The sequence below is a fragment of the Cupressus sempervirens genome, chromosome 3 (assembly GCF_028749045.1).
Source record: "Cupressus sempervirens isolate cs-2001-9-10 chromosome 3, ASM2874904v1, whole genome shotgun sequence".
NCBI classification, from domain to species: domain Eukaryota; kingdom Viridiplantae; phylum Streptophyta; class Pinopsida; order Cupressales; family Cupressaceae; genus Cupressus; species Cupressus sempervirens.
In genome coordinates, this window is record NC_143120.1 from 908,591,941 (window position 1) to 908,612,572 (window position 20,632).

The 20,632-nt window shown below is 37.5% G+C and overlaps 1 protein-coding gene across 1 annotated transcript; it reads right to left on the minus strand.

Moving 5' to 3' along the window:
* Positions 1–4,127: 4,127 nt before the first annotated feature.
* LOC149569732 (putative ABC transporter C family member 15) lies at positions 4,128–12,933 on the minus strand. The gene is made up of 11 exons (XM_089822463.1): positions 12,502–12,933; positions 9,560–11,925; positions 9,337–9,423; positions 8,512–9,216; positions 8,248–8,412; positions 5,809–6,103; positions 5,483–5,697; positions 5,080–5,385; positions 4,904–4,967; positions 4,542–4,781; positions 4,128–4,425 (listed from the first exon to the last, which is right to left on the minus strand). Coding segments are annotated over exons 1-11 (4,557 nt in total). The 5' UTR covers positions 12,503–12,933; the 3' UTR covers positions 4,128–4,312.
* Positions 12,934–20,632: the final 7,699 nt, after the last annotated feature.

The following is a 20,632-nucleotide window of genomic DNA, read 5'->3' on the forward strand; positions in this document are numbered from 1 at the left end:
GTTTTCAGAATGGGATAATATCAAATTGTAGTCAGTTTAAGATAAGATCAAATCCACTGAAATGACTACCAAGAAGAATTGAATGTTTTATGAGCAGTGGCAAGTAATAAGTGTTTTGCCGACAGAAGTAGTTGGGGATTCACAGCAAGGGCAGATGCAGTCAAGTGAAATCTGATTTGAAGCTTTTGTACCTTTGATGCATATCGAATTTTCCTTAAGATGAGAGTTTCCCTGATTATTCTAAAGAAGATATTTCCACAGCAATTGATGAGATTTGATTGCCAGTAGATGGAAAAGAGACAATTTCAACACCAACAAGAATGAAGAGTTTCAGTTGTACACTTGGCAGTAGCAGATCAAATCTAGGATTCTTCTTCTTGTCTATATCTTTCTCTCTTTCCTCATTGTAAGGGTTCCAATTTTTATGACTGTGAGACCACAAGGTTGGCTGTAGTTCTAAAATTGTGATTCCACATTCCTTAATATTCCTTTGTTATGAACAACAACAATTGTATTTCTTTTGATGAATTTTAACATATACAATCATTCATAGTGTATTCTCTGAGTTTTTTGACATATAGATGATGTATGGATTTCAAAGGAATTTAATACAGAGCTTTCATTGTTTCATTATGAAGTTTATCTCCTTTTTTGTGGGTCTGTAGTTTTCTCTGATTTATGCCCAAAGAGCATATTGTCTAGTTGCATCTTGTTTTGAAGTTGTATGCCACTATGTGTCTTGTTGTTAGGTCAAGGCCCTGAGTAATTTTTTTGATATTGCATTGACAAAACTGCAGGGATCATAGGAGGATCTAATAAGTATGAACTTCATTTGAAAACAGATGTCTATTTGCAAGGTAGATAGATAGATCAGATATCTAAGTATTTGGGCATCCATGTATATGTTAAGACTTAGTTAATGCCGAATGGATAAGGGACTAATCAGCTTAGAGGTTAAATGTTTTTATTGTTGCATACCTAGGTTATGTTGATGATTCAAATAATTAATTGAATATCTTTTCCCTTTCAGTTTAAGAGTTGAAAAGAGTTACCCTCACTTAGTTTATCAAACTCATGTGCCCATATCAGATTCATGTGCCCTATTATTAGTTATTTCATGTCCATGAATGTTTGCATAAACATAGAAGATTCAAGGGTTTTTATCGGTTATCTAGATTCAGTTTCAGTAATATGTCTTTACACTTGTACCATATAAAGAATCTGAGGTCCACCTGCCTAAGTCTTATAGAGCCTAAAGAGAAGGAGATTAAATAGGATTCAACTAAAAAACATTACCTTTTGGCCTTGTACCAGTACCAATCACTTTACCATCTTTATCTTTGATAATCCATGTCTTCTCTGTGAACTACAATTGATATCCCTTGTCAACTAGTTGTCCAACACCCAAAAAATTATGTTTCAAACCATTAAAAAAGTAAACATCATCAGTAATAGTCTTTCCATCAAGAGTAATAGATCATTTTCCCTTAATATAATACACTACATTATTTCCAACTCTAACCATTCCACCATCATAGCTATATTGAATTCAGTAAATTTGTTCAAGTCTCCAAGAATATGATAAGAACAACCGTTGTATATAATCTAATCAGATTTCTTCTTTTTAACATGTGATACTAATGCTCTTTATTCCCTAACTTCTTCATTTTGAAGACTTTCTTCCTTAATAGCAACAAATCCTATTTCATCACTTTCACTCAAAAATCTTTCCACACTAGCTTCTAAATCCTCATCATTAGCAAATAGACATTTTCTTGGCTTATAAGGCTTCTTCCTATACTTTATTTCTCTCTTAGGACCTTTAGAAGAAAAATGACCATACTCATTACATGTCCAACATTTAAAGATTTTGGCACCTTTAGCTTGTCTCTGAATAAGCAGGAAGGGACCTTCTTCAATCTTCTTGTCTTCTTTTGATTTTATTCAGCTACTACTAGCATAATCTCCACTTAAACTCACACTTCCTATCAATGTAGGTCGAACATTTAATGCACTAAAAGCAATCTCAATTATAGGCAATTTGCCACTTTGTCTCGTCCCTATTCTGAGTTGATTCCAATCTTCCAAAAAGAGTCTCTCTTGTGAATTTTTTTTGTGCAAGATATATAACCTATTCCATCATATGTGTTGTCTTCTTATATGCAAGTGTCAAAGTTTTCAATATCTTCCATACAATTTCATCCTTCATCCTCTGATATTCTACCAAAGTAGCTTCTTATATATTCATCTTCCATCATTTTAGCAAGTGCTCTTCTAGCTAACATATTATACAGAAACAGATCTTTCTACCCTTCATTACAATCTTCAAGCTTATCTTCTTCAACCACTTCCTTCTCGCTCTTAGTGATCAACCAAAATTATGGACCCATGCATAGAAAATATATCTTCATCTTCTCCTTCCAACTTTCATAGTTGACTACATCAAACTTCGGACTTTCATTTATGAAATGATTTGCCATAGATCTCCTTAAGTTGTTAAGTTTTTCCTTCAAGAACCTAGCTCGAATACCAATTGTTAGAAAGTAAAGTCAACCAAGATAACTGGGGGGCGGGGAGCGGGGGGTGGGGTGAGGTGAATTAGTTATAAAATTAAAACAACTTTCAATATTCTTATTAAACCCAAAACATGCAAACAATAGATGCAACAACCATAGCAAGATCGTCGTACACAATAATACCACATTTGTTAACTCGAGAAACTCTTAATCAGAGGGGAAACCCCGATGGGGATGGTACCCACAAAATGATGTACTAATATATAAATTCCTTGTAAGAGGATGGACCATGTTAGGAGTCAATGAAATACATTCAGTACATATCAATCCTTGTTACGAGACTTTGAATCCATATGAGGAGATTCCAACCTCGTTAGAAGTTGTGCCAACCCTGTTAGAAGTTGTAGAAAGCAAAAGGACCCACTTTTCCGAACAGCTTCAGGGGCAAGACCACCGAACTCACTGTCTACATTTTCATTCCCTAGACGAGGGCATTCCACCAACTTTGAATACACTCCCTAAAATCAGGGTGAGATTTTGCCACATAATCTTGTATCAAAGGGGATGGGTCCTAAAGTTGATTTATCAACCCAATTAAAGAGAAGCACAATCAGAATTAGTTTTGGAGAGTGATGTTACAGCCCATCTCCCACTTAGCCGAAACAAGGATTTGATCCAGCCTAACATGTATAAGGTGTTATCTAAGGTGTTATCCCTTACGATTATTTGACCAAGTAAATTGATTACCCAAGAGGTCAATCATTGTCAAGGAGAGCATTTCTACTAATGAATTTGTTCATGTCATTCAAGTTGTCATTATAGTCTAGCAACCTCAATACCCTTACCAAGTCCTTACACAAAGACACTAAACCAAAAGTGACAAAGCATCCACCAACAAGATCAACAATATACAAACTATTATCCCTCTGTGAGCCTAGAACAATTGCTAGGTCTAGGCATCTAGCCACCACCAAAGCAAGAAGGCTTCAGGGTCGAGGTAGATTAACCCATCCTCATCAAGCTTGCCATGGAGGAGGGGCCAAATGGCAAGAAAGTTTGAACAGTAGCGAAATGAGTAGAGTATTTGCTATGTTTCTTACAACTATGTTTGTCTCAAAGATAAAGGTTGTTGATTTTATGAATCTTTTTTATTAGGAAAATATTGCAAATTCCTCCATCTCTACCTTGGTCGAATATTGAATAGTTCATCAAACCAAGCCAAGGAAGGAATCTTGGGACTTCTTGCTATATGATTAATAAATAAGCACCTGAATTATTTATTTATTCATGTCATTGTCTATCTATCTTCAAATATCAGCTTTAGCGTGAATCATGCAAAATAAATTTCAGGGAGGTTTCAATCAAAAGTCATTATACTTCGAAGCAGGTTTAACATGCTTTAAACTATAGAGATGGAAAGGATATGAAAAACAGATTTTGGATTTGAATATTTGAAATTTTATAGCTCTATTTTTACTTTCACTCACATGAGAGTATTTATTTAGGAGATCCATAAAAAAAATTGGTCTTTGGTTTTCTTGATGACTTTTAATAACATTAACATATTTAATTATAATTCAAATGACTCTGAACCAGAAGCAGCTTTCATGGTGGTATTAATGTTCAAACGCATATATTTTCTTTTCAACATTAGACTCCAGGAATGGAAGCGTACACAATATATAAATCATAACTTACGGTATTGAATCCAGTAGAACTTAACAGTTCAAGCTATCCATAGTGAGAGATTCCTATTTGTCATCATACTAAAAACCAATGACCATACCTCCTAGAGGCTAGATTACATCACCATTAGCTGATCTCATGGTGTACTCTGAAACAAGTTTCGCAAAAGCTGAAGACTTGTTATCCAATAGTGTGATTGGAGAATCGTACTCAGCAATTTCTCCTGATTTGAAAACAAGTATTCAGCATATAAACCAAGTAGCAAAGGAAATTCTTTCCATAAAAGAACAGGATTTGCAATCTGAATTTTAGAAAATATAAAAGTTTTGAGCATCATACCATCACTCAGAACTAGGACCAAATCACTATCACAGACGGATGGAATTCGATGCGCTATGGTTATGACAGTCGAGTCATAGAATTGGTTCTGTATAGTTTGTTGAATGAGTCTATCAGTTGCAGTGTCCACTGAGGCAGTTGCCTCATCAAGTACTAATATGCGACTTTGTTTTAGCAGTACTCTCCCCAAGCAGACAAGCTGTCTTTGCCCCACACTCCAGTTGTCTCCATTCTCAGATACTGCATTGCATGTCAGCACTTGGCATTTAATACAATTTATCGTATGTGGAAAAGGAAGCAGTAGAATTATACTAAAATGATTCTTTATATCCTACTACTTAAGTATGTGAATGTTCACAAACCAAGAGAATCAAGCTTCTCTTCTTTTGCTCGAACAACTTCCCCCAGCTGGCACTTGTCCAAAGTCTGGAACATTCACACAAGCAAAGTAAATGCAGTTAACAGAAATCCAGACTTTTATATCATTGGGCACTTATATTTAAATTGAAAACCTAAAAACATAAAATATATAAATCACCTCCCATAACTCTTCATCTGAATAGTCTCCCAAAGGATCTAAATTGTTCCGTATGGTGCCTTCAAACATTGTTGGATCCTGTGGGATAATGCTTAGTTTTGTTCTAAGATCATGTAGGCCTATTGTTGAGATGTCAATTCCATCCACGACTATTCTACCTCCTGATATATCTACAATTCGAAAGAGTGATTGAATAAGAGTAGATTTCCCACAGCCTGTCCGCCCTACAATTCCCACCTTTGTCCCTCCAGGGAAAGAGCATGTAAGTCCTTTTAATACAAGGGGAAGATGTGGTCCATAGCGCACCTGATTGTGAGTCTCAAGTTGATAAGCTGAACAAAGACAGAATCGAATAAAATTCACATGCATCAAGTCAAATAGATTGTTACAAGTGAGTACTAACCTGAAGATCAATGATATCAATTGTTCCTCTAGATGGCCAGGACGAACTTGGTCTAGAGTTCTCTATGATCAATGGAGGCTCACTAGGTATACGTGTGTACTGCACCATCCTCTCCACAGAGATCATATTGTTCTCCACGCTACAGAGGTCCCATATAACCAAAGTTTGTGCGAAGTTCAGACTGAGCCCATATGTTATTCCCAAGCCTGCAAGGCCTGTTAAGGAGCCATGTGGTCAGCTTTCATGAATTGTGGCATCCATTTTGTTTGTTAAATATTGTCTTAATAATAATAACTGCATCCTAAATAACTGTGATTTGTACCTACTTGGACTAACTACACTTTCTGGCAAACAAAGCAGGACCACCATGGTGAAAGCAAACACAAGATTTGAGAAAAAATCCATCCGAAAAGCAAGCCACTCCATGGCCCCAGAATTGTGGAAGGTCTGTTTGGAAAATCCATCAATCAACTGGAGATTTTTGTTCATGAACTGAAACTCCTGATTGAAACTTCTAATTGTGGCTGCACCAGAGATTGATTCTGAGCAATGTTGTATGATTGGAGCCTTACAAACCCCAATCAACCTAGCAAGTTCCCTGGATGTCCCTATGAAATATTGCTGCATCCAATGAAATATATTTATAAATAAATAAAATTTCTTCCAGTTAAAAATAGACAAAACCACAAAGAATCAAAACCATAGAAATATCTTGGTACAGTCTTGAAGGAGACTGCTACACGAGTACTGTTACAATTTTTGAATAGACTCCCGTCTCTACTAAAACTAGCCATTATGAATATTGACTATTTCCTCTGTTTCTCCTAGAGATTTTTAATCACAATGGCACTCTGGTAATAGGTTGTAACAGTAAGTGCATAATATGAAATTATGACATGAGGTGTCTAGACTTTATAGATTGTTAAGCTTTATGAATGGGGATTGTAATAGTTACCTTGCACTTCTCTTTTGACATTATATGGTAGATTGCAGACGAGTAGCGAAAAAAAATTTAGATTTTCTTGCAAAATTGCAAATAGGTGGTTAGAGCACTCTTCAGCAAAGGCATAAAGCTGCCGTATATACTATATGTATATACATTTTCTATGCTCACTACTGGAGTTATTCAGGTACGTTCCTGTTCTCTGCTCTACAGACAAACTAAATTTATATGTTATGTTTTTGGTTGTTTCAATAGAAAACCTCTTTTTAACAATTGCATATAATGTTTCACTCACAACGAACACTCGTTATACAACATCGGCATCAACACAAGAAAGCAAGTGCACAATTGTAAGGGGCGAACTAAAATAGACATCTACAACATTGATTATTCTGATAATGAATTGACAAAAAATTCTTTTAGTCCAGAGAAAATTACACAAACAGCATGACTGTTCTATTGCCTGAAGGACCAATAGATTTCCAGTTGTACAATACCTGTACAGTGGGATAGCATTTCAGCATACCCTGTTGTACTTTCTATCCTCCCTGGTAAATTTGAAGAGTCTTGGCAATGTGAGAAGGAAATACACGCACACTTTAAGTGTTACTAATTTGCTTGACATAATGTTTTTTGTGAATGAAAGAAACTGTTGGACCTCACATGACTCTCCTACTTTGAAGTAACTGTTAACTTTTTGGACTGCCCCCTGTTATAGTTCTCCATAAATATCTCCATGCCTTTCTATCTTCTAAAATAGACTTAAGTAGAGTAGAGCTCTTCTCCACTTGCATAGCCTCTTTTGTTTGCTCAATTTGGAAGTTCTTTCATGGTTTGAGCCAAGCTACCTTTATCAACCACCTGCTTCTTGAACCTTTTGTAAGTTGTTTCATATCCTCTTTCTAGCATTCTGTAAAGTTAACAGTCTCCCCACATTTCCTAGTTTTTGTAGGGACATAAAAGGCATGCATTGAGATCTGGGTTCGGCTATTTGCTATGATTCTAAAGTGAATAGCTTAACCTAATGTAGAACTGTCGGTTACATTGTTAGAGATAGGTACCTAGGTGTATATGTATCTGTGACTTGCATTTGGAACTAAAGGTGCTTTTATCGTTTGCATTAAGACTTAATTTTTGCGTATGCAATTTAAATGTCAGTATAGCAGTACTAAAATATATGAGAGAAAACAAGTGCAAAGTAATTCTATACTGCAAGTTTATATAGTCTCATTAAAATTATAAATATATATTTTAAATGCAGGTTATTACCTTTACCAACTTTTGGGTACAAGTCATCAATATGCCTTATGTTATTGTGAAACTTCAACCACAATGTCCTTCAATATTATCAAGGATGTTAGAACAAAAGAAAAGTGGTGTCAGCCCATGTTGCAAGTTCTACCCTTGTTACATTAGTGGTAGTAGCAACAGGTTGACTACCATTTGACCCTTAATGCCATGAGAAATAGATATGTTGCAGGTCAACTACCATTTGAACCTTAATACCACGAGAAATAGATATGTTGCAGGTCAACTACCATTTGATACTTAATGCCTATTATCTTAGTTCGTTCAATAAGGCACTATTATATGATGCTTCAATGCCTACTAGTGTAGATGATGCATGTTGATGGATGAAATATAATATGCTTTAACAGCATACTGACAAGGTTTTTTCATTTTGCATTATAATTATAATCCTAGGTCTTTAGCTGTTTCTAGAAGGCAGTATAGGGTGAAGTTTCACAACAGTTTTTCAGATATTGTTTAAGGAAAAATATTATTTCTATGGACTTGACAATTCATGAGGTAAAGAGTGTACCTGATACCATATACAAATTGCAAGCACTGGTATAAACATAATAAAGACCTGCCAAGCAACTTGAGACATGACTGCAACAGTTCCCAAAAGCCGTATAGTTGAAAAAGCTAGAGATCCTAGTTTAAAAGGAATAACTTGGTCCACTTTACTCTGATCAGTTGATGCCTGTCAGAAAAACAGGGATTGAGTTATTCATTTTCTAGCTTCCGATGGTTATTGCTCATTTGCTATCAGATAAATGATAGGACACTGAAATCTACTCACACGGTTCAATATACGGCCAGTTGGAGTTGCATCGAAGAAGGCCATTGGTGCACGAAATATGCAGCTGTGCATGTTTCTGAAAAGTTGTTTGGCACATTTATATCCAGCAAGACAAAGCAGCATGGTCCTTATAAAAATGCATAATGAGCTGCATAGTGCCAAAACTATATAAACCAGAATGAGGAGGGAACTGCTAACAGGGGGCCTTTGATCTTCAGTCAAAGGAGTTGCCGATGCCATCCAGTAATTGCTACCTATTTCAAGAAGCTGAAATAATGTGTGTACCAATAAAATAATAGGCACCAAAGCACCTTTGTATGCAGCGGTAATGTAAGACCAATACACCCGCATACTCACCCTGCCTTTCTCTCTTTCTTCTGCTTGCACTAGCTGTGAACTTCTATCTTTCTTATCTATTTCTTTGTTTCTGGGATTTTTTGATTCACTCTCTTCCTCTACCTCTTGTAATTTACGGACACTGTCTTGCTTCTGGAGCTGTTCATGGTTAACATCTTTTGCACTGGTCGCATTAACAGTACATGATCCTTCAATGATCAATTGTGATGAGAGGATATCAGAGTTCTCCATGGCATTGATGGTTTTCAATGCTTTCTGATGTGCACCCACCAATTCATCAAAATCTGTGTTTGATTGTAGTATATCATCATATTTTCCAGCCTGAGTAATCTTACCATCTCGCATTACCTATAAGAAAGATCAAACCTGCCAATTATCAACATAACTTAAATCCTAGACTTCTAGTTATTCTCTACAAATATAAAACCTTATTACATATAAAATCAATCTGAAGAGGTTCAGCCGTACCAGAATGAGGTCAGCAGCAAATAAAAACTCGACTTGATGAGTGACATAGACTACAGTTTTTAAACCCAGCATACCAAGTAGACATTCCTGGAAAAGAAGAAAATAATCTAAAAACAGTGAAGTATACATAAATTGTTTTGCATAAACTCGTAATAAGTAAATTAAGCAATTAAGCTGGAAAGTTTAGTAATGTTATAGCTTACAAATACTAAAATAAAAATACCTGGAAAATGTGTGTCCCAGTATGTGCATCAACAGCACTAAAAGGATCATCAAAAAGATAAATGTCGGCATTTTGATATAAAGCACGTGCAATCTGTATCCTTTGCTTTTGCCCTCCACTCAGATTTATTCCTCTTTCTCCAATTTCTGTTTGGTCCCCATAAGGGAACAATTCAAGATCTTTTTTAAATGCACAAGCCTGCAATACACTCTCATACCTGGTTTTCTCCCATTCCTTACCAAAGAGAATATTGTCTTTAATTTTTCCAGTCGGTATCCATGGAGACTGACTAACATATGCCTTGGTGCCACTTATCTTCACAGAACCTGATATTTTTGGTATTTCCCCTAGAATGCAAGATAGTAAGGTTGATTTTCCTGAACCAACAGTTCCACACACTGCAACCCTCATGCCTTTCTTTATTTGAACATTTATACCTCTTATAGTCGGACTAGGCGCGACAGGATCCCAAGAGAAAACCCCCTTTTGGATCTCAATTGCAATATCAGATGAACCTTTTGATACTTGTTCTACTGCATTTGGTTGCAGCTCCTCCTGCTGCAAAAAATTAGCAATGCGAACTAATGACACTTTGGTTTGAGCAATCGTAGATATTAAGTCGGGAAGACTATCTATAGGTCCCTGAAGTATCTTGAAAGTTGCAAGTGTGGAGAGAATTTTTCCTGAAGTTAAAGGAACACCTACTAATTTACATGTACCAAAAGTGACAGCAGACACAAATATAGGGGCTGCCCAAAAAACAAATGTATAACCAGCACGTGTATAAAAATACTTTTTCAGCCAGTTACATTCTTCCCCCCTCAATGTTTCGAGCCTCAGCAAAAATCTGGTCTCCCAAGCTTGCAATTTTAATATTCTCATATTTCTCAGTGTCTCTGAGGTAGCCTTCATCCTTTTGTCTTTTTTTTCCAGGAGATTTCTGTTATACTTTTCTTGCATTTCCCCCAGCGGAAAGTTTACCAGCATAACTAGTACTGTGGCTGCCACTCCTGCTAGAGAGGCCAATCCCAAGTTCTGATACAGAATAATCAGGGCCAGGAGAACTTGCAAAGGTGCATTCCAAATGTCATTAACAGACCAACAGAAATCCCCAATTTGAGGAGTATCAACAGTCATGTAATTGATTATCTCCCCACTTGTATGGTTTTGTCTTGACTGGCTGGAAAGCATCAAGCCCTTCTTGTATATTGCAGCTGTCAGTGCTGCTTTAACACACATACCCATCTGAATTGTTCTGAAAATATAATGTCGCATACACACTGATTCCACTATCTTTGCCAAAAGAAAAGCACAAGCTAGAACTATGCCTTCACTAGCAAACTTTCCTTTTCCAGCAAGACACTCAACAAAGCTATCTATAAAATAGGGACCTACATAAGATGAACAAGAATGCAAAGCCGCCAACAATGCTGCCAAGAGTAGATCCTTCAGAACAATGAGAAATAACATTTTTGCTATCAAAAAGGCACTGCATTTGGCATCTAACTGATTCCTAAATTTAGCATAAACTTGCTCAGCCTTGTGTATATCTACAACTGGAGGTACATCATCCATGTCTAAAGGTTTCCTGTTTCCAACATCAAGCAAAGGCTTCATCCATGAAAATGAAACCCGGCTGAGAAAGCTTGCAGTTGCATAAGGAGTGACTTTGGGCTTAAGGTTTTCAGAATTTTCTGGAATATCATTCAAGAGAGGTTCTTGAATGCTTTGAAGTAAGGGGCCCTCACCAGTTGTGCCACAACAACTGGCATAACACAATAAGGCTGAAAGAAAAAGTGCAAAAACTTCAACTACAATACTGACTGTAATGTGTTTTTGTTCCTTAAACTCAAGAATATTGAGGAACAAGAAGAATCCATAAAGTATCAATGACAAGATCAACCACATCTGTAGTGAAAGCGGGAGTTTCTCTTTACTTTTTCTTGTGAGAGAGTAGTATGCATAAGCAGAGATGATAGTCCAACCCATGGCCTGAACGACATACTCTGCTTCAGCTCCAAAATCTTTAGGTTTTACTTTTAGCCACCAATATAAAGGGCTCCATATTCCAAGCATACCATACAAGACTGATAGAGAAACAGAACTAAACATAAACACTTTATGGATAACCCCAAAATGCATCTTCTTGGAATAATCATGTTTCGAAACATAAGATTCAGGCCTAGGTATGAAAATTCTACACCTTCTCCAACAATAGGAAAGGCTAAGAGAAACAACAAAGACCAGGTGAAGCACAATTGCAAGTGCATGCCGCATATAAACCCCAAAAGTACCATCTGCAAATTCTCCCCACTGCCTAACTTCAGCCGGTCTCATCGACTCAGTTGCCCAATAGGATTCCATCACTACAAGCAAGCCATATACACATGTCAAGAATGTATTACTTTCCCTAATTTACTTTTCCCAAGTGGATAGAATTATCAAGAATACCCATCTTCTACCACTGCAAAGCAAGTTCCATCCAGATCTCTAGTTTACCAATAATGAGTTCGTTAACAAGTCAAATTTGTACCACATGATTGTTCAAGTTCTAACATCATAGCATGCTTATTTGACTCTATATTCATAAACTAGTAACTAAATCTAGAAGAAAAAATAACCTATATTTAGGGCAATGATATTCTTAAGCTACAAAATCAGCTAGTATTTAATCCTAATTCAGTTTCTCTCAAGCGGCTGTATATATTTATAATCCCAGCCAACTCCTATAAGATATTCTCAAGCAGGCCTCATGTTTTCCATTCATGAAATCATTGGCAAATAACAGTGAAGATTTTAGATGTTCTAAAAGATGCATGCATATTGATCTATAAGCATATGCATATGTATCTCCAGAGGAAGTAAAACGCTATAGCTATCAGTTAAAAAAGCTGGCTCAAATACATACATGTAATCAACCATAAAATTAGAAATGCACTCACTTTTAGGGTGGAAACTGGTACGAGTTGTTCTTCAATTGCTGTTGTTGTTGATTCGAAATTATCTGTTGTTTTTCTTGAGGTCCCTTGAGTTCCTATTCCCTATTGCCAGTTTCTTGTGCTCTTCCGGCTTCCTGAAGTTTGAACGCTTTAAGTTAAGTGCAAAACCTGTTTCAGTAAAAGGCGGAGCACTTGAACAGCCCACCGGCAAATGGGCGTTGAGTGCTCCAACGACAGTGAAAATCTTAACCAATTCTCGTGAATTTTATGCTCCTTGAAAATCTTAACCAATTCTCGTGAATTTTATGCTCCTTGGAAAAGCCTGAAACCACAGAGCCCAAAATGTCGGTAGATAACCCCATTACATCCTAACAATAACTCGTGAATTTAATGATCCATGCAAAGGCCTGAAACCGCACAGCCCAAAATGTTGAGAGATTACCTTTTGCGTCCAGCACACCTTATGATTTTTTTCCGAAGATACAGCAAAAGAAAACGGTCAGGAGGAAGAAGTGAATTTTATTTTTATTTTCAAAAATCACTTGCTAGATGGTACTATTGGTTTTTCTAATGTTCTTGACAAATGTCAACTGATGCCTTCCAGGTTCAGTTTTTAACTAAGATATTGTATCTTTAAAAAAATCTATATAGAAAAAGTCAGGATATTTTGGGGAGGAGGTTGCATTTCTCCTAGGAAAGCACTTGTTATAGGAAAAACTTCATAAATCTATCTTTCCTTTCATGGAATTATTCACTTTGATTCAAAAGTTCACTAGAAAGGGCCATCTTGATAGTTGTACTAAAGGATAATTATGTGCAATTTTCTTAAAGATATTCTCTTTATGAATAAATTTCATAAATCTCTTTTCATTTCATGAAATTATATGATAACTTTGATTCAAAAGTTCATTAGGAAGGGTGATCTCATGAGATGTATTTGTACTAGAGAATAAGTATGTGTAATTTTCTTTTAATTGAGATATTCTCCTTAAAACGTGTTTCTAGTTATGGGACAAGGCTTCTTTAGGCATGGAATCTTGGTTTGTATATTTCAATTGTTTATTTGCTTCCTTTTATAATATACGTGATGTAGGTTGAGTTTCATAATATAGGCCTACAATTTTGGAGTGAGGCTTGAGTCTCTTATAGTGGTTATTCCTAGAGAAATGTATTGTTATCTCAAACATTGGGTAGAAGTTCACATATTTTACCTTTTCTCTAACATTCGTTGGGATGGTCTTTTCCAAATAATTATCTAGAGCACCTAAGAGGTAGCAACAATATTTGGATGCATCAAATATAAAAGTTTGAAATTTAAATGTTATTGTTATTATGCTATTAGAATTGTAGTGGTGAGTTGGTAAATATTCAATCTATAAATTCTTCAACATTAGTGGGTTGCATCATATGTTGGTGTTCAAAATTGACAGTAGGTGAGGTGGACATGTGAAACAATAGATATAATTATTTCTATATCAATAGATAATGAATCTTTAATTGATATGCGATTCTCATAAGGTTTTCTTCAAACTTTGTATGTTAAAATTAGTAGTCAACTATATTACAAACATGCCAAAGTTTCCTTGAAAATGTGTATGTCAGTATTAATTGTAGTCATAGTCAAGTGTTGTAACATGTTCACTCTCTTGTGTGCCCCAATAATTATTCCAACACTTACATTTTGAAATGCAACGTGTGGGGGATTGTTTGGTGTATTGATGGAATGCCCTAGGTTATTCTCTCTATATGTACATCCCACACGAGTTTACTAATGAAGATAATGGAATCCTGGGCAAAATGACTTTTAGTGGGATTGACAACAAGATCATGTCGTTGGCAAAGTTGGAGAAATTGACACACATGCTCAAGATGAAAGAAGGGACTTTGATTGAACATAAGGATGTCATCAATATAAGGCAAAATAAAATTGGGATAACGATGAAAAATCACATTCATGTACTGTTGGAAAATGGAGGGAGTTGTTTTGATGCCAAAGGGAAAAAATCCCATTCATATAGGCCTTGAGGCCTAAATAATTTTATTTTATAGAAATCATTGAGATAGACTTTTATTTGGCAAAAACCCTTAGGCAGATCATATTTAGAATAGATGTTACTTCCTTGGGTAGTTTTCCATATATGATCTTTTCCTAGAATAGGATGTTGATTGTCCAAAAGACAATTTTCAAGAAGCTAATAACTAACTACTAACCTATTTTCTTTTAGTTCATTGTCATCTTCATCAAATTTGGGAACATGCATTGCATGCCAAGAAAATGGTGAGGATGAAGGTGAAATTAACTCTAAGGCAAGAAATTCCTCAATCTCTATTTTACATGATTTTGTTTCTTGAGGACTCATTAGAAAATAATTTTCTTTAGCCTTGGGTAATAGTTCCTTACCTTTGGAATCCTTCTCAAGAGGTAGTCTATAGACTAGATTGTGGTGTTGACTCTTTAAACTCTTTGTCATCACAATGTCAACAAACTATAAGTGCTTGTTTTGTCATCCAGACTGTATTTCTCCCTTTGGTATGCAAAGGTGGACTTTTGCTTGTGTATGCATATTTGGTTAGCAACCAAACTTTATGATTATTTGGACTAATAGTATCTTTAGTGATTAGAATTGGTTCCCAATTCTACATTGATTTACTACCTACCACTCCATCATATCCATCAATTTCATAATGAACAAATATGATTTGATCAATCTGTCCATCGAAAAATTCAATTGGAGCTTTGCATACAAGATTAGACATGTTCTTACCATTTCAAAATGTTATATTGTGTTTGCTTCTATCCATTGTGTTGGGACATTGTTGGGATCATTTTAGGAGTTTTCATTATATGCTCTGGCATTATTGTTTTTCATTGATGCCAACTTGTTTCTTTTCCTAAGAGTGTTGACAATTTATTTTGTGGGCAGATTGGATTGGTACAATTTATGTATTGACAATCAGATGGTGTGTAGATGTAGATAGATTAATGGATATTTGTAGATAATCATTATTGGATTGTAATGTTAATGTTGTGATTTGAGGGAGCAACAATGAGTTGATCATAAACTAGTTACTAGTATTTTTTGGTTACTCTAGTAATGATAGTGTTATACTATTTGGATTGGTGTGGAACGGTTATGCAATATTTATTGTTGCTAACCTAGTGGTGTGTTTAGAACATGGATATGTGCCCTCAATTGGAGTAGTTCATGATTTAAAGATGGGAAAGGAATTGTTCTTTTATGACAGAGATGCGTAGTGATGTTCATGATGAGTTGTGTAGAATTGTTGTGGATTCAAAGACAAAGATCTTGTTGTTTTTGTTTTTGTATTTATGATGCTTGTTATGATTTAATAATAGTGGCATGCTCTTGTTGTTGGATTGCATTGGGTTATGTCATTAGATTTAGAAGATTTTATGAAGTGTATTGATGCTTTCTTGGATGAATTGGTCAGTTAGTGTGTTGCATTGGATTGCAAATATGACCTATGGATTGTAACATGTTGAAAATTATGTGTTAGGATACTAGCTATGTCCTATAATCACCCTAAAATGGACTACTGGACCAGAAGCCCTATTTTCTCTAAATCAAAGCATACCTCTCAATTATGCCAACCCACTTATCGCATAATTTGTCAAAATCAATCAAAACCCTAATCAAACATTTAATTCTCATTAATTGATAATAAATCAAGCATTAATTACCTTTTCCTAGTTAATTAAATTAAGAAATTAAATGAGCTCAGCTAAAGTAATTAATTAAATGGGATTAATAAATCCTTTAAAATACATGTCATCACAAAGGGGACAAGTAGACAAGGAGGTTATTAATGAACTGTTGTCACTTAGGTTTGCACCCTTGTCCAAGGCCTATGCGCGAGGACAACCTAGTGAAACATGGAAACAACCTCCAAGCTGTGGGACTTGAACTGTGAGGTTGATTCTCCGGAGAAGGTCGGCTTCCTCTTACTATCAGGGCGCACCTAACTACTTCTTGGAGAGGAAAAGGGAGAAGGAGGCATGAAAGCAGATCTACCTAGTCTAATCTAAGGAGTTGATGCACCAGAATAGAGTGTTGGACCAATTCCCTGCCCATACATGCACTACTGAACCAGAATGAAACTAAGGATATTACACATCCAGACTTGCTTTGATCAAATAACCACACGCAGATCAGAAAACCAGATGAATAGCACAAGGAAGAAATTCACTTATATGTCATTCACAGGCCAGCAAAGATACAGTCATGCAAGTTATAGATTTCCACAAAACAATGGCATAGGCAAAAATTCTTACACTTAATGCCAATGGCTGAAGGAGAATAGTAAAGAACCAGACAATTCAGAGGCACAGGGGAATTCACACTAGTATTGCAAAGCAAAAAAAAAAAAGAAAGGAAAAATCAGAGAGAAGGTCCCCTTAAAACTTTACAAAAATTGCCTTTATAGTTCAGGCATAACTGAGATCTTTTGCTGCTGAAATGACCCTACAACTACCTGCCATTAAGTCCCGTGGAAGACAATCATAAAAAAAATCTCAAGAAGATCTGATCTATTTCACCAATAATGTCCTGAGAAGACTGAAAACGGTGCCATAACTGCGCTCTGACCCGGTAGACGGATCGGAGGTGGAGTGTTTCCTTTATGTTTTGCATTCATCTCTGGTAGGTCGGGATTGATCATGAAGATCAGATCGCTCGACAAAATCAATTATCTTCATTTTTTGGTTCATGAATCAGCCTAGCCTTATAGCCAACTGAGCCACGCGAGCCAATCACCTTTCTTTATTTCGCCACCTAGGGGTCCTCCCGCGGTCGACCACCCTTCATTAGACTCACTGCGCCACCTTTGAATTGTTGTCACTAACTGTGACAGTTATACTATCTACCATCTGACCGTCAATCTTGATCGGGCCATCAGACACGTGTCAACAAGGCGCTGTGTCACCAACATAAACCTCGCACATCTTTGCCATAACGCGATGGCGCTTGTCGTCGATCGGCCTAGATCCGACGATTGTGAAGACTCGTCATACTCCACGCTATCCTTACCCCGGGCCCATCATATTTGGCGCCACCTTTGCAACTACTATAGTATCCAACCGACATCTAGCAACATTTCGGCAACCGCACCCTGGCGAGACCTAACCCCACCGACACGTGGCAAAAGGGCGCCATGTCACTATGCTAAAGATCACGCAGCTTCACCATGGCGACATGGCGCCTGCTGTTGATCTTCTCTAATCTAACGGTCACGAAGACCCACCTTCCTGCGACCTTCCTCCCTCATAATTTGTTGGGCCCGCGGTACATGTGGCACTTCCCTATTGGTCCATCGGTCGTTTAATCCCTACTGTGCTGGTGGCATGAAATATGGTCCCACCAGGACACGTGGCGCCTGGGCGCTATGTCGCCGATGTTATCTCTCGAGCAGTTTCTGATGGCAAGATAGCGCCAGCTGTAGATCTCTGTAGATCTGACAATCATGAAGACTCGTCTCTTGACTATGCTGGCTGAACTAAAGATCTGGTGCATGTGGCTCCCTCTGATTTTCTGTCGTGACACCAAACTCTGCCAACTGGGCAGATGAAGTACCTGACGTGACCCAACCGCTTGCCTAAAACCTTGTCGTTTATCTTCTCCGGCCTGCCAAACCTTGTCGTCGAACACGCTGACTCACCGTCGTCGGCACACCTTTCCGACAGGCGCTATGTCGCCATGGGAATTTCTCGGCCAACACGTGATAGCAACATAGCGCCTACGGCGCCACAGAACATTTTCGACCCGTCCTCCGTTGTAGCCTACCGCTGGACCCACCGGACACGTGTTTGCCTGGCGCTATGTCACGAACGTAAACTTCGTGTGGCTTTCGATGGCGAGATAGCGCCAGCCGTAGATTTGACTTAGATCTAACGACAGAGAACTTTGCGAGCCGTTTGAACTTTTTACAAGGTTTGAACTTTGGCGTTAATATAATATTTTCGCGGGCATTTGAATATGGGTATTTCGAAGGTGGGAAGGGCAATACAAATTACGAATTTTGGCGAGAAATTTAAGATATAACATTTCTGGTGACTCGCGGGGGGCATGAGCCTGCTCGATGCATGACTAGTGCTTGTAAACAATCCATTGGGCTATGGAGTCAAAAATGGGTCTGAAAGGTACAAATCTAAGAACTGCAAAACCCTAACCCTTCTGCAAGGAAATCAAAACATTAAAAACCCTAGATCTGCCTCTATAACTGAAACAAAACAAAACTTCCTCTGCAACCCGAGACGCCTCAAAATCTGCCACCTCACAGGGAGACGGTTGTGCCCGTGCACTTCGTGAAAAGTAGGAAACAACAGAAAGAACTAAACTACTAATGTACATGGTTTTTTACGATTTCATTAGAAGCAAGACTTAAGATGGATCCCATTAACTAGAATGGGTAGTATTTCGCCATTTGGCCTGCTCAGCTAGAATGCGTTGGCTTGCTTGCAATTGGAGATTAGGTAAGGGCCACTCCACAATGCATCAAACTTAGAATGTCTTCCTGGTTTTGCCCTATCAGCATCCCATTTCAGAACTAGATCCCCCTCTTTGAAAGTCCTGTCCTTGGCCCTCTTGTCGAAGTTCCTTTTCACCTTTTGCTGATGTAACTCCAGGGTCTTCATAGCTTTATCTCTTTTTTCCTCTAGCTCCATCAGCTTTGCCATTCTTACTGACATGGCACTATCTTCAATCAATTCCAGCTGATGAGCCAACTCCAAGGATGGGAACTCCAATGAGATTGGAAGTCTGGCCTCCCTACCATATACTAGCACAAAAGGTGAATTCCCGATAGATCTCTTGGGTGTTATCCTATTAGCCCATAGAACAGTCTTTAATTTTTTATGCCAGACCCTCTGATTGTCTTCTATTTTCCTCTTCATGATTCTGATTAGATTCTTGTTGGAAGACTCAACCAAACCATTACCCTGAGGATAGTAATTTGATGATGTGCTTAGGTAGATATTGTGATCCATTGCCCACGCACAAATCTAGGTCCCGACAAAAGACTTGGCATTGTCTGAGATGATGGTAGAAGGAGCACCAAACCTAGATACAATTCCATCAAGGAACTCAACAACTGATGATTTTGTAGCATCCTTCAAGGCAATTGCCTCTATCCACCTAGTGAAATAATCAGTAGTAGCCAAAATCCATTTATGACCTGCACTAAATGGAGGATTAATGGGGCCTATGAAATCCAACCCCCACTGGGTAAAGGGCTGATCCACCTGAATAGGATGAAGGGGAAGGGTTGCAAGTCTCTGTTTGCCTGAGAAGAAAGCACACTTCTCACATTTTCTCACATATCTATGACAATCATGAAACAAAGATGGCCAGTAATAACTAGCCCTCATGATCTTCATAGCAGTTGTTCTTGCAGAGAAATGGCCACCATCAGGGCCATCATGAATTTCCTTAATCATCCTCTCAGCTTGATCCTCTTCAATGCATCTCAACAGGGTCCCATTAAAATCCCTCCTGAATAAGATACTATCAATCACAACGTAGGGAATGGACTGCAGTCTATATTGTCTCCTTTTAGTTCTATCCAATCCTTGAGGGTATCCATTCCCTGATAAGAAGCTCTTCATCTCATTTATCTAGCTCCTTGGATCATTGGCATTTCTTTCCTCCTGCTGCTCTGTTATCATCATAGCAACCTCCTCATCTGAACCTTGGTCTGATAACATTTCTTTGCATAATCCTCTCCCTCTTACCAACTTGGTAATTTGAATATCAACATCATATTCCATTACCCTAGTGATCCACCCAGCTCTCTTTTCACTGATATCCTTTCTTAATAGGAAGTCTTTTACACTGGCATGAGGCACTAATAAATGGATCTTGTTGTGGGATAAGAGGTGTCTAAATTTCTTCAAGGCTCTGATGACCGCAAGGGCTTGTTTCTCAAAAAAGCTATACTTATTTTCATATTCCTTGAGCCCTTCACTAAAGAAGGCTATGGGCTGCTCCTCATCCTTGTCATTTGTTTGAGTCAAGACAACAGAAATACTTGACTCACCACCTAGAGTGTAGAGGATGAAATCTTTCTCAAAATTTGGGTTCATGAGAGTAGGGGCTGAGGCTATGGCTACCTTGATCAC